The sequence below is a fragment of the Typopeltis vanoorti genome, chromosome 17, assembly GCF_054136105.1.
Source record: "Typopeltis vanoorti isolate ZY-2024b chromosome 17, IOZ_Tvanoo_1.0, whole genome shotgun sequence".
In the NCBI taxonomy this organism is placed as follows: Eukaryota; Metazoa; Arthropoda; class Arachnida; order Uropygi; family Thelyphonidae; genus Typopeltis; species Typopeltis vanoorti.
Genome location: NC_143565.1, coordinates 104,840,032 through 104,856,168, shown reverse-complemented (window position 1 = coordinate 104,856,168; position 16,137 = coordinate 104,840,032). Strand labels below are relative to the sequence as shown.

The window sequence follows — 16,137 nt, the reverse complement described above, 5'->3', positions numbered from 1 at the left end:
TTCTTTTTTTATGAATTATTTTATTAATTTATTCAACTGAACAGATTGAAGGCATTTATTTATATGTACAGCCTATTTTTTGTCATTGTGGCTGTATACTATAAAAAAAAAAGTAAAAAATGTTCTGTAGTGTAAACCACTACAGATACAACTCTTGAAGAAAATTAGGGAATTGAATTAATGGCATTAGTGGCAAAAGCACATTTAAAATGAAGGTTTCGGCAAATATGTTATTAGTATTCAAAAATGTATAAGCAGAGCTAAGGTGAGATAGTTGACCCTTAAACCGAATGGAAGATAAAAGAAATTAGCAAACTGGCTATTTGAAACTAAAATAGCAGGTAAAAGATATAGAGGTATTTCAAGATATACGAGGGTGGTCTGAAAAGTTCTTGGCCTAACAATGAAAAAACAAATTTATAATTTCAAAATTAATTTTATTTTCCAACATAATCTCCCTTAAGACTAATATATTTATTCCAGCACCATCATCCCATCCCTGTAGTGGTTCTCATTAAGAGCTGCAAAATACCCCTCTACAGCTGTTGCAATCACCTCTTGATTTGAAGAAAAATGCTGACTAGTGAGGAAGAGATAGGTCAGGTGGAGCCAAATCTGGAGAATAGGGTGGATGTTCCAACAATTCATAGTGCAGATCCCTTAATGTTCCCATTGCCAAAACACTTTTGTGGGCAGATGCATTGTCCTAATGAAAGATGATTTTTTCTTCTGCAAACCAGGTCTTTTCTCACAAATTTTTTCGTCTAGTCTAGTTAAAAGAATGGAATAATATTCCCAGGTTATTGGTTAACCTTTTTCAAGATAATTAATAAACAAAATGCCTTTAGCATCCCAAAACACTGATGTCATTACCTTTTCTGCTGATGGAACCGACTTTGTCTTCTTTGGCATTGAACAACTGCCTTCTGTCCAATGTTTGACTGCTGTTTGGATTCTGGTGGGTAATGGTGAATCCAAATCTCATCCATAGTAATAAATCGATGCACAAAATCAGTTTTATTCTTGTTAAAATGCTCCAAGCACTGTTGAGAGATTTTCATGCAAGTGCGTTTTTGATCTGCTGTGACACCCATCTTGTGCAAAACTTTTTCATATGCAATTCTTCATGCAAAATATATCCTACATGCTCTTTTGAAATGCCTATAGTCTCAGCAATTTCATGCACTTTGACTCGCCAGTCATCCAATACCGTATCGTGTACTTGATCAATGATTTCTGGTGTTGTTACACTTTTTGGACATCCTTCATGTGGATTATCTTCAAGGCTGGTACGACCACGTTTCAACTCGGCAGCCCATTTCTTAATTGTCAATCATGAAGGAGAAGAGTGCCCATAAACTTTTATGAACTTCGAATGAATTTCTTTTTGGCATTAAATCTTCTTTTACAAAGAATTTTATAACTGCACGATACTCAATTTTATCCATTTCAAGGGATACAGACAACACTTTTGCTTCAGACAGCTGTATAAAACAAACTACTTGATAGAATAACTTGCAGTTTCACATGGATGCTTATGACAAGTGTAAGAATTTAGAAAAAAAAAAATCTTCCGATCGTGTTGCCATCTATGGTCAAGGCCGAGAACTTTTCAGACCACCCTCTTAGATGTAACGAGGAATACTTTTGAATACAAAAGAGCTGCTCAAATCAGTGATGCAACAAATAACAGACATCATCATCATCATTATCAAATTCCTGCCATGTACCCTCAAGGGGTGTAAAGGATATGACAGTACTACATGAAAAAATTACATCATTACTAACTTCCTATCTACAATTTTCCTCCAAATCAGTCTGTTACTTGTCAAGACTCCAGCATTATCAGATCTTATATTTCTATCGTCTAAGGCACTTTGTACCATATCAATCTACCTATATCTTGGTCTTCCTCTGGGTCGTTTTCCTGCCAACCTGGCAGAGAACACTTGTTTTGCTAATCTTTCCTCTCCCATTCTATTTAAGTGACCATACCACCTGAGATTAGCTCTGCTAACGCATTCCTGGATGCTGACAATGTCAAGTTCTTTCCTAATATCCTCGTTTTTAATATGATATTGCCATTGATGCCATCTGTTCACGCCTCTAATCTTTCTCAGGATTCTCATATCTGCGGTCTCTAGTCTTTGGTCAAGTGTTTTACTTCTGAAACAGCTCTCAGATCCATAAGTTAAAACTGGTTTGAACACTGTCTTGTATACAGCTAATTTAGTGTTCCGACTAATTTCTCTCTTATTCCATATGAATTTATTCAATTGACTTCCCACCATACCAGCTTTGCTGATTCTGTTGTCTATTTCTATATTTAATTTACCATCTTCAGTAAAAATCGTGCCTAAGTGAAATGTTTCACTTGTTCCACAGGTTCTCCATTCACAACACAGTTGACATTTTCACCGATTCTGCCTATTTTCATTGTCTTTGTCTTTTTATTGCTGACCTTCATACCATATCTATTACAACAGCTATTCAATTTAGTCAGAGAATCTTGCAGACTTGTAGCAGATTTATTTAGAAGTATAATATCATCCGCATAAAGAAAGAGCTGACATTAACATCTCCAATTTTGATATCAGGTTTAATACCACTTTCCTTCATAATGTGATCCATATAGATAATGAATAACAAAGGGGATAATGTACATCCTTGTCTCACACCAGATTTAACATTAAACCATCTTCCTGTACTTCCTTCAATTCTAACTGCTGACTTACAACTCAAATAAAGACTAAGTATTGCTTGATATAAAGCCCCATTGACACCATATAACTGCAGTGTATTGAATAGCTTCTCTCTTGGGACTTTGTCATATCCCTTTTCCAAATCGACAAAACTTAAATACAGATAGGGGTGCTTAAGGGTCAAAGCTGTATAACTGAGAGGAGACCTCCACATAGCCTTTAAAGGAATGCGGAGAACCGACCAGGGTTTCTGACCTAATGTCCAATCCTCACCTTCTCGTGGTGCACCCTGTTGGGTATCTACTTTGATACTGAATGAATGAGGATGGGCTGGCAATTTGGGATTTAGCCGACCAAATTGTATTCTTATTGGTTAAACCAAAATAAAAAAAAATGATTGTGCAACATGACAAAATTTCATGCCGGCTGGGGCGTCGCCCGGTTAAACAATAATAGACCATCGTGGTCAATAGATCCTTAACATTTATTAATTGGTTAATAGAACAGACTGATCTCAAATAACCTCAGATCAGATAATTTTATTGATGACCAATCTGTGAGGTTCAATTATTTTATTGAATCAGTAACTACAGTGATATATGTTACGGAGTAAAGGGTTTATTAACAAAGAAATGTATGTTTACACCTGATGATATGTACATCCCCAACTATCGGTGGAATCTTGGTTGAATAAAGCATTAACAATGGTAGGTGTGCTCGAAATGGTTTCAAGACAGTTTCATAGTGCATGCAAAGGTGAACTAGGATTGAGACATATGCTGGACATATCATGTAATTTTATCCCTTAGTTCATCAAGGTTTGAAGCTAGGTCATGGCGGAATACCCATTCCTTCAACATACCCCAAACAAAGGCGTCAGTGAGAATAAGACGAGTACAGGAATTCTGTGAACCCCGAAATGAGCCTCCCAGGGAAAGTGTTCTGATAAATAAGCTCTAGAACCACGTGATGTTACAGGTTGCTCTGTCCTGTTGTAATATCTGTGCACGAAATGGAATGTTTTTTTGCACGACACATCCTATGCAAATTCCAGGTGAATGGAACCAACATATTCTTGATGTAGCATTTGCTATTCAAAGTTAACACAGTTACATTCTTCAATTAAGTAGGGCCCAATTATGCCATGGTTGGAAACCGCACATCATTTGGTATTCTCTCTCACTGTGAAGAGTTTTCTCTCGGACAAATTCAGGTCTCAAGAAATCAAAAGACCTGTAGGTTTGTCTGCGTGCATGACTGCTTAGATGAAAATGTGCTTTGTCCGAGAACCAGACATTATGGAGGAAGGACAGATCTTCATAGACATTGGCCAGCACATACGCGTGTTCCTGCCATGCAGCATAATCCATTGCTGTTAAACACTGATCCAGCTGAATGACGTACAAAAAGGCATCCAGCTGTTTAAGGATTCTCTGTATTTACCGCCTCAATGTCCCAAGTTTTATCACTGTTTGGCAGTGTTGGCTGCGTTTCGGAGACTGCAACGCTGTTCCAACACATGTTCACGATTCTCATTGTGTTAAAAGATCGTGGTCTCCCCGAATGCTGTTTGCATTGCAGAAGAACATCCCAGTATCTTGGAACCTCTTGATTAAGGCAATGGTGACACTATTGCTTGGGACACGCTAACAGAAACAATGAATAAACTGCTCACGAACATCAATCTAACAAATAAGCTTAGGTTTTGACGGTTATTCATGACTTAATTTCTTAACGGTATTAACAACACCAACCAATTTAATCAAAAGATGTTTTATTAACTGCTTATATTTTGCTGAATTTCAAATCAGTATTGTCAGAGCACAATGCACTTGTACACGTGACAGTGAGTAAGTAAAACAATGAAATTGCAGTGTACAAAAGATCTAAAGTCCTATTTATGGCACCCTCTAATGTTGGGGGGAAAAATCATTACAGCTATGTGGGAGTTGCTCTTAGGATGACAGTCCCCCAAATTTTTGGCAAATTAATGCAAACCATACTTGTTGAGGTTGGGAGAATTCTTCAAAGCCATTGCTGATTCAACAAATAATCTTTCAGATCTGTAACAACTCTTAAATAGCACATTCGTTTTCTTCCATCTAATCCTGTGTGAAAGTGTCCAAAGAGGAGTTATTACAGATCTGAAATATTATTTGTTGAGTCAGCAATGGCTTTGAAGAATTCTCCCAACCTCAACAAGTATGGCTGCATTAATTTGCCAAAAATTTGTGAGACTGTCATCCTAAGAGCAATTCCCACATAGCTGTAATGATTTTTTTTTTCCCCAACATTAGATGGCACCATAAATAGGACTTTAGAGCTTTTGTACGCTGCAATTTTATTGTTTTACTTACTCATTGTCGCGTTACAAGTGTGTTGTGCTCTGATGATGCTGTTTGAAATTCATCATCATCATCATCAAATTCCTGCGGTGTATCCTCAAGGGGTGTACAGGATATGACAGTACTACATGAAAAAATTACATCATTACTAACTTCCTATCTACAATTTTCCTCCAAATCAGTCTGTTACTTGTCAAGACTCCAACATTATCAGATCTTATATTTCTATCGTCTAAGGCACTTTGTACCGTATCAATCCACCTATATCTTGGTCTTCCTCTGGGTCGTTTTCCTGCCAACCTGGCAGAGAACACTTGTTTTGCTAATCTTTCCTCTCCCATTCTATTTAAGTGACCATACCATCTGAGATTAGCTCTGCTAACGCATTCCTGGATGCTGACAATGTCAAGTTCTTTCCTAATATCCTCATTTTTTATATGATATTGCCATTGATGCCATCTGTTCACGCCTCTAATCTTTCTCAGGACTCTCATATCTGCGGTCTCTAGTCTTTGGTCAAGTGTTTTACTTCTGACCCAGCTCTCAGATCCGTAAGTTAAAATTGGTTTGAACACAGTCTTGTATACAGCTAATTTAGTGTTCCGACTAATTTCTTTCTTATTCCATATGAATTTATTCAATTGACTTCCCACCATACCAGCTTTGCTGATTCTGTTGTCTATTAAACAATTTATCGTATTTTTCGATAGATAACGCGCACCCCCAATATTTTCATCACTCCTTTTGATGTATATATAACGCACATGCACCAACTAGTGGTAGAGTTAGGAAGTACAGACAGAGGAATTCTTTAAAAGCACGTGTGTTGCTAGTAGCGGTGGTCGATTATTCCATACATCCTTTTTTTAAAATATTTCATAAAGTAAATCATTATTTGTTTATATTTTGTTATTAGATCTGAATTACTAATGGAAGACCGAAGTACTTCTCGGAGAAAATCCTACACGGCACAGTTCAAGCTTGAAGTGGTAGAAGTAGCAAAGGAAAAAGAGAATCGTGAAGCTGGTAGATTGTTCAATGTTGGAGAAAGTGATGTTTGTGAATGCCGAAAGGCTGAAATAGTCCTGGAAGGTGCTTGTGGCCAACCATAGAAAAAAAAACTGTTTGATTGGGTTGTTAGTGAAAGAGAACGTATGAGAATATCTATTGTTCTGTATGAGAATACAGTAGATATAAAGGATTTCAAGGGCTACCCATCTTGGATTTTTGGATTTATGAAGAGAAACAATTTAAGTGTGTGCTCCTCCACTAGTGTTGGACAAAATTTGCCATGCGACTGGGAAGCGAAAGTAGCTAAATTTCGTTTGTTTCTAAGAGAAAACTTGTGTGGGGTTGATGCTTGCCACTTTGGGAATATGGATGAGGTTCCCGTAAATTTTGACATGCCTAGTTCTAGGACTGTGAATCTGAAGGGAGCAAAAGAGGTTTCAGTTCTACAACAGGGCACGAAAGGTCTAACTTTACTGTGGTTCCCTACATAACTGCAGATAATTCCAAACTGCCACTGATGGTGATTTTCAAAAGAAAGACTGTTCCAAAAGGTTGTGATTTCTAAGATAATATTGTTACTGCTAATGATAAAGGTTGGATAAATTCTAAGGTTATGAAATTTTGGTTGGAGAATGTGTGTGGCGAAAAGGAAAAATGCATTTTTCAACCAAAAATCTTTGTTAGTGTTGGATTCGTGTAGGGCAGACACGATAGTAGAAGTTAAAACAATTGTAAGTTTTCCAAATTGGTGGTTTAACAAAAAAACTCCAACCCCTTGATCTTGCAGTAAATAAACCATTCAAAGACAATTTGCAGGCTAAGTGACAAGACTTGATGATGAATGGCATCCATGAATATAACAAAACAGGGCAGATGAAAAGAACGTCATATAAAGATATAGTTACATGGATTATAGAAAGTTGGGCTGCTGTAAGTGAAAACTGTGTTAGAAATGGTTTCATTAAAGCACAAGGGAATGCAGTGGTGTCCGGTGACAATGATTATGAAGCTGAAGAAATACCAAACGAAATTTTTAACGCAATTGATTCTTTCAATATTGAGTCTGACGAAGAATTTTTTGGAGTTTAATAGTGTAATGTTCAATAAATATTGAGTAATACTTCTACCTTAGTTTTGTTATTACATTTGGTTTACCTCTCATACCTTTCAAATGTATACTGTGCATGTTCATTTTTAATGAATTTAGACTTTTTTGTATAGATAACGTGCGCTTTATCTATCGAAAAATACGTGATCAAAATATTTTGATTAAATTGTTTGGTGTTGTTAATGCCGTTAAGAAATTAAGTCATGCTCACAAACATGTCCTATGCTAGGCCCATTTGTTCTACCAACTCCGTATAAATGAAAATAATGCTCAATAATAAACATCTTTTCTTCCAGCATCAACACTATTGCTACAGCTAAATGTAATGGCATAGACTCTACACATGCTCTTATATTAATGTGCATGCAGTTGAATGGCATATCTCATATTGCATGTACTGTGAAGGGCATGTCAAAGTTCAGTACTTTTTGTGCCATACTATATATATATATATAGGTCAAAAGATTACAAATTATGGCAGAATCCAGGGAGAAACTGGCATGAAATGCATTTGGTATAAACCATAATATCTCTAGGAGCACCCTGCCCTTATGTCTAAAGAGAAAAGTGTTTGACCAATGCATCACCTGTGGATTGGAGACTTGGACCCTTTCCTAGAAAGAGACATCCAAAGACTGGAGAGCACTCAGAGATTGAGCATGGAGAGATGCACAATGGGAATTACAAGAAGAGATAAGAAATGAAATATATAGATAAGAGGAATGACAAGAGTGGAAGACATCATTATCTGTGTGAAAAACCCTAAAATGAAAATGAGCAGGCCACATTGCAAGAAGATCTGACCAATGATGGACTACAGAAATAATAAACTGGAACCCAGAGACTTTAAAAGACCTAGTGGATGATTGTTTAGCTGATGGAGAGATGAAATCAGGAAACATGTTGGAGTGCATAGCAACCCAGGACAAGTGGAGGAATCTTGTGAACACCTTTATCCAGAAGTGGATTGAGAACAGTTGATGGTGATATATATTTGAGATCATTTTATTGTGAAAAATTAGCCAAACAAAAGTAATGGGAAGACTTTGATAAGAACATAGAAAATAAATATCAGGAAGGTGGCAAAATATTCTGGAGGTTATTAAAAAAGCTTAGAAATGGAAGAAAGAGTACTGTAAAAGGAATCAGAGATGATAAAGGTGACATGGAAACTGAAGATATTCTAGATTTATATATATATATATATATTTTTTTTTTTAAATTTATTTATTTATTAATTTTTTTTTCTCGCATACACAAGAAGTCGAGGGACCTATAAGCACATCAGTGCCATGTGTAGGGTGCAGATGAGAACTCTTTTTAAGAGATGCACGTTAATTTTGAAAATACTTATCATGAAGAAAGCTTATCCAGAGGACAGGTGAACAGAATAAAAGCAGAAGAGGAGAAGCAGGTTTGGTGTGTTTGCAGTTGAACAGTAAAAGGATGCTGGAAGGCTGATGATCTTGTATTTACAGGTTCGAAAAAAAAGTGGAGGGATGATAGTTGTCAGTTCAGTGGAACAATGATCATTGAACTACCTGTAGAATAGACATGGTGCCAAAACACTGCACCTGTGAGGTTGGAGTGAATCTGTAAGAGAGGGAGGGATCATCTGTGGGCCTAATTGATTGCCTCTGGACAGAATCAAGGATTTTTAGAGAGGTTATATGCATACCATCCCTCAAACATGTGAGCAGTAGTCTGAGCATGGATGGATTTGGGATTTGTACTGTTAAGAGTTATGTGTTTATGTCAGGGGAGACTGCTGATAAATGTTAGTCTAAGCAGAGAGATCTAATCATCTGTTGATTTGTGTATTACTGAGGAAAAGGGAAGGTGGGTTTATCTCTTTTGTGAGAGAAAAGGTAAGATTGTGTTTTGGTGGCATTGAACATGACAATATTGTTCTGGTCCCATTGAAAGACAACCATTCAGTACTCTGACATCCCAGACTACAAGATCATCTACAACCAGTGCCTTAAACATCAGAGTATTGCACGTTTTTTAAATGAGTAGCATGAGTAGAGAGAACTATCATCTGCAAAACTTGTAGGTGTCCTCCCGCGATGAGTCTTCGGACTCCTTGAAGGTGTCAGGAATAATAATAAAACTGTGAATAGGATTAGCGGTGATTGTGAGTAGATCATTTATGTACAGGATGAAGAGTAGGTTATAGGACAGAGCCTTGAGGCACTCCAGCATTGGTGGTGAGGCTCAAAGGGAGGGACCCATCTACTATGACTTGCTGAGAATGACCAGAGAGAAAGCTGGCTACCTAATTACAGAGATTGGTAGGTAGACCAAAGGATGGCAATTTGTTTTGGTGCATACATAGTCAAAAGCTTTGAGATGTCTGAAAGAGTGCTAAATGAAACAAGCAGTGACAGCATGATGGTAAAAAGCACTGAATCGGAATGCAGTCAGGAATAAATATCAATACTTGAAGTAGAAAAAGCCATTAAAAACATGAAATTTGGAAAGGTAGCTGGAATAGATTATATTCTGCCAGAAATGCTCAAACATATAAATGTATGTGGATGTATGATTTCATTTATACATCCACATAATTGAACTGCATAATTCAGAAGACCTGGCTAGAGGGTTGTTTCCTTTCTTTTAGTATATTAAATATATTTAATATATTTCTAAAAAATGGTTACAGCCAAAACACCATTAACAAAATTCTCTACAAGACCTCAATAAAAAACAAAGATAAACCAGACTACAATAAAACTATAACCATTCCTTACATTAAAGGGACATCAGATAAAATAAACAGAATACTACAGAAATACAATCTCAAAGCCACCTTTAAACCTGCAAAATTAAAAAGCTTATTCAACTCACCCAAAGACCCACTCCCTCTGCTGACCCACCCTGGAGTATACCGTTTTTATTGCACCTGTAATCTACCATACATAGGGGAAACAGGACGCACAATTCCTATCAGACAAAAGGAACATAAACGACACATTAAATATAATAACTGTGGTGAAGCTGGCCTTTCTGATCATGCCCTGAAAAGAAAATAGAATTGACTGGAAAAGCACCAGTTGTTTACATCACACCAAAACATAGTATGAATGCAAATTTAAGGAAGCCTGTGAGATTCTTATCAACCACCCCCAATCTGAACATTAATGATGGTCTAAAAATCCCAAGCATATGGAAGGCACATATTCTACCCATGGAACCTTTCTTCCTAAGAGCTATCTATAAACAGGACCGTAGATAATCCGGAATCTTAAATCTAATATAACAACTGTCATGTTAAAAATAGGACATCATTGTTACTGTAAGAAAACTATCTATATGAAAGAATGTTTCTCCCATGTTATCTTAAATAGAATGCAGCTTTGATGTAGTTTCTAAATATTTAATTAATTTTTAATTTATCTGTATCTTTTTTTTTTTCCATTAGAGGTCATGCCAGTAGAATGACCGGTAATGAAATCATTGTTTCTTTAGCTTACTGTGTGAAATGTAACTCAGCTTGTCATTGTATATTTGTATATACTCCAGATTGATGACCTTGATATGAAGGTTGAAACGTCAGGAAATTAAAAATAGTTATTTATAACATGGTTGTAAAGTCCATAATTTCCAAAAATGAAGGCTAGAGGGTTGAATTCCAGATGATAAGAGTAGAGCTCTCATAGTATCCATCTATAAAAAAGGAAATAAAAAAATGTGAGAATTGCTGAGGAATTTCCTTACTGAGTGTTCCTGGTAAGATTTATGTTGAGAAATGGCTGAGAAAAATTGTGGAAGGGAAGCGTGGAAGAACAAGCTGGATTCAGGCCAAATAGAGGTTGTCAGAAGTCAGGGGAATATAAACAAGGATCTGTGTTTAAGTTAGTTTTAGATATGGAAAAGGCATATGACAAGGTACCAAAAGAAAAGTTGTTCAAAATACTACAGTTATACTGTGTAAATGGGACATTATGTCAAGCATTAGTCTATATTTGAGTTGTAAGTCAGCATTTAGAATTGAAGGAGGTAGAGGAAAATATTTGATGTTTAATCAGGTGTGATTCAAAGGTGTACATTATCTCCATTGTTATTTATTATCTATATGGATCACATTATAAAGGAAAGTGATATGGGGATGTTAATCTTAGTTCTTTACTTTATGTAAATGATGTTATGTGTCTAAATAAATCCAGTACAAGTCTGCAGGATTCACTGACTAAATTGAACAAGTACTGTGATAAATTTGGTATGAAAATTAACAATAAAGAGACAGACAAGGAAAATAGACAGAAATATTGAAAACAACTGCATTCTGAATGGATAACTTATAGAACAAGCAAAGCATTTCAGTTAGTTTCAGACAGCCAAATTAGCAATAGCTGACATGATAGGAAGTGAACTGAATAAATTTATATTGAATAAGAGAAAAATTACTCAAAAATTACTAAACTAGCTGTATACAAGACAGTATTCAAACCATGGGTTTATATTCCCATAGATCCGAGTCCTTGTTAGAAATAAAATGTGATCAAAGACTGGAGACCATAGATATGAGAGTTCTAAGAAAGATTAAGGGAGTGAACAGATGCATCAATGGCAGTATCATATTAAAAATAAGGATATTAGGAAAGAACTTGACTTTGTTAGCATTCAGGAATGTGTTAATAGAACTAATTTGAGGTGGTCACTTAAACAGAATGGGAAAGGAAAAGTTAGCAAAACAAGTGTTGTTTATCATGATGCAGGAGAAAGGCCCAGAGGAAGATCAAAATTTTGGTGGATTGATACTGTAAAGTGCCTTAGAAGAGAAAAATATAAGCTCTGATAACACTGGAGAGTCTTGACAGATAGCAGATTAATTTGGAGGAAAATCGTTGGTTGGAAGTTTGGAATGATATAACTTTTTCATGTAGTACTATCATAATATCCATGATGATGATATACATTTGCTTTTATTCTGATTAAATAGATGTGATTTTTTATTCATGTTTTGTGAATCAATTACTTCAAAATTAGGAGACAAACTGATAATTATTTGTCTATAATAATTTTGGAGATAAAATAATAATAAATACCCTATTAATCAGTTAGGCTGTAACAATAAAGTCGTTATTTGAATTAAAGGAAGTATTTATATAATGCACTTTTATAATAAAGGATATTCACTATTCCCAAAAGCCTCCAATAATTATTTTCTCAATAAATAATTGCTGCAATAATAGTTGCTAAATATGTTTGGTATCATCATGCCCCATTTGTGAATACTTTGAGATTATTACTTCTGGCATAGTGAGTACATTATTATTATTATTATTATTTTCTGACTCTTCGAAGAACTTTTCATGAGCATGGTCACATCACCCTAATAAAGTTTCCTGTCCAGGTAGTCACTACCAGTCTAGTAGTATCAGGGGCGAATTCTCCATTCTTGCTGCGCAAGCTCATTAATTGAGAAATAAGTAATATTTATTTGTTAATAAATGCATGCATTTCTAAGCATTCCATTTAGGCTTTTAATTTTGTAGACAGAAGACGTCTTAAGCTTGCTTGGCAATAATTGAGCTTTGCATTGTGTATCGAAGGCCAATGCTTGCTCGTCTAGTCAAAGCTACCTTGGCTTGCTCGGCTGTAGGAGCTTCCAGGTCCTCGCAGCAGCACTGTGATTTCATGCATGCGCATAGCCATTTCACGTTATCTCACTCTGTTGCTTAAACACAGGCCATATGCAATCAACGTAGCTCTAGCCAGTGAGATTCAGCCAGCCTTTACAGGTGTGCGTGTTGCTTGGGAAAATTAAGTTACAACTTAATATGATGACGTTATTGACGAGTTCATAAAGAAAAACCGTCGGGTAGAATTTGTATTCAAGTAGCTAAATTGAAAAAGATAGAATATCATTTGTAAAATAAATGTTGTATTTGTATGATTAAATGTACATAAATTTCTAAATATATAGTTTTAAATGGTCAGTAATTCATTATTCCGCTAATCAGACTTCAATCACACCTCTCACTCCCTGAATGATAACAAGAGCAAGTGTGAATTTCAAGACCAGCATTCGCCCCTGAGTAGTATTGATTCAACAGCTACAATTGTAACAAATTGTAGCTATTGAATCAATATCACATGTTCATAATCTGTGTGTGTGTGTGTGTGTGTGTGTGTGTGTGTGTGTGTGTGTGTGTGTGTGTGTGTGTGTGTGTGCACATTACATATATATTAGTAAATATTTATTTGGTCATTATTGTTCTTATAGGAATATTTCCAGTATTTCCTGAGACAACCCGAAGGTATGACTTTTAGTTTTCAAATTTATTTTCTTTGCTAATACATAAATATAATTAACTTCCAGTATAGAGAACTTGTAGGGACCAAAGAAAAGGTTTGCATTGATGACATAAGATTTTGTTAGAGATTTATCAGTAGTTTGTCATTGTGCGAAGTTCGCTATAATTATGTTTGCTATAACAAGAATTAACTATAACATTGAAGAAGTACATTATTGGGAATATTAGAATACTTCTGCATTCTAATATTCTGAGAGTTCTCTCATCTGTTTTGACCACAGATGAGAGAATCCTGAACACTTATGTGCAGTAATTGGGTAATCAGTCCATCTCGTGGGATAAGTTTGTTTATTTATCACACATTGGAAAATTAGCTTTTCTTTTGACAAATTCTAATTTTTGAAGTGGTAACTGTTTTGCTTGTATGACAGTTGGAAAAGTTGGAAAATTTTACGTATAGTATTAATACAATTTAAAAAAGGTATAAAAGAAAAATATATTTTAAGTGAAATTTATTTTTGAGAAAATTTTGTATAAAAAAATAATAACTATACAGGAAAAAAAAAAATAATTATACAGAAAAATAAATAAAATAAAAATCACAATAATGAATAATAATAATAATAATAATTATAACAGAAACGAGGTCTCTCAATAAAATTTACAGTTAAAAGAACTCAGACACTTTATTGTCCTAAACCGATTAATTATTTATGACTTGTTGCGACTCTGTAACAAAACCATGCATAAAATTTTGAAATTTTTTTGCATGGTTTTATTTACAACAGTTTTTTTTAAAAAAAAAACCTTTATCAATCCTTTTAACTTCCCTACCGGCCAATGTGGATGAAATAGTGACACCAAATTGCACTACTTATCTATGTTATTCAATGGGTTTTAGAGCTTCGTATCCAGATTTATCTGGACGTCTATAGACGTTGTGGCTGGTTGGGGGAGTTAATCTTCGTAGTCATCTGAATCTCCATCACTTTCACTTAAGGTTTGTATAATTCTTTGATAATTCCATGTCTGTCCCAATACATATGTTCCAATGAAACAATATGATAGCAATATTTTCCCCAGTTTTGAACTGTAATATTTTTAATTGCCTGTTCTGAAAACTTAAAAAGGTTTGATATATCCTGTTAGATGTGATGAATAAAATTCTTCATTTCTGTCCAAACATACTCAATAGCATTAACATTACACTAATATGATGGTAGTCTCAAAGCTTGGAATCCATGCTCTTTGAGCTCTTGTTGAATTTAAATAGTTTAGTTTTGAGTGAGTTTCTTTTGACCAAGTTGAGCAATTCTTTCATGTATTTGGAGAATGAGAAATGTTATTTGCAGAGAGCCAATTCACAATGTCTTGTTTCCTATTAGAAGAATTCGGAACTTTGTTTAATTGGATGGAATGATATGGAGCATTATCAATTATAACACTGCATTTTTAGGAAGATTTGGAATCAGCTTTTCCTCTGCCCACTTTTCGAAGATTGTAGAATTTGTTTGTCCATGATAATCTCCATTTGTTGAATTGGCCTTGTGAAATAAATTTGAATTCTTCTTTAGATTGGCAACATTTTCCAAAAGTTAAATTACTGTCAATCCAGTTTCATCCAGATACACAGGTTGGTCTTTTCACCTTCTTGAAATGTCTTATTGCTCTCAAATATTGCATTCTAGAAACTGTCACTTCACTCTATGATAAGTGTCCTTTTATTCTGTGACCTTTTGAAACAAAATCCACTTTCATGAAGTGTTTTTCTTCCAGTTTCTCTTTTTTTCAGTAAAATGAATTTTTTCTTTCAGCACGGGAATCAATTTAGGAACTGTTTTGGCACTTTTTTTTGACTGTGTAAAATTCGTGAATAGTTTCACTCTTTTAACGTCTACATCAAAATCATCGAAAACTACGTTTTTGATGGTTTTCTTTCTCTGGAAGTAGCATGTCGGCCTGAGTTATTGTGGTTCTATGTTTTAGTAAATTTTAGAGAATTTTAAAGCTATATATCTAGTGTTGATATGCAGCTTTGTGAAGAGGACACTTGATTTTAGGCTGAGTATATAGCATGGTCTATAAGTTGCTTGAGGTATTGTCGAGAGTTGAAGATATCTTTCATATAAGTAATTTCTTGGTTTAAAGCAGTGGCTGAAGATGAATATTTATAAGTGTTAATCAACTGTGTTAATATGACAGATTTTTTTGACATGGTGAAGATGAAATGCAAATAATTACCACTGCTTTTAGGTTTGTGGTATATATACTTTGGTACTGATACGGTGATCGAAACTAATGAGGGTCAAATTCAAGAAGTTTATGGTTTTATTTTTTTCGTATTCAACTGAGAATTTTAATCTGAAGCTAAAGGTGTTGAATGAACGAGCTAAGTGTTGTGTAGCATCCACATTACGGATGCACAGTACATCGTCCATGTATCTACTGTAGTAAGTGATGTGAGTCAGTAAAGAGGAAAATAAGAACTGTGTTTCCATATGGACAAGAAAAATTTCAAGTTCACTAATGTTCTAGCCCATGGGAAAACTAAAAACATGTTCATAAAATTGGTCATTGTATTTAAAGTAATTTACTGAGATTATTAGTCTTATTAGATAGATATCTGTAGGAGATAATTTTGTACATTCTGATAAGGTTGGGTCATTTATAAGCAGGTGTCGATAATGTCAAGGATTTTGGGCACATCA

The 16,137-nt window shown here is 35.0% G+C and overlaps 1 protein-coding gene across 2 annotated transcripts in view; it reads left to right on the top strand.

Annotated features, from left to right (window-relative positions):
- Nucleotides 1-16,137, top strand: part of LOC150097736 (equilibrative nucleoside transporter 1-like) — a 220,988-nt gene that overhangs the window by 90,699 nt on the left and 114,152 nt on the right. For both annotated transcript variants that reach the window (XM_090407249.1, XM_090407250.1), the window contains exon 8: nucleotides 13,399-13,432. In XM_090407249.1, the coding sequence (XP_090263375.1) occupies nucleotides 13,399-13,432 (34 nt within the window). The remainder of the gene's footprint in view (nucleotides 1-13,398; nucleotides 13,433-16,137) is intronic.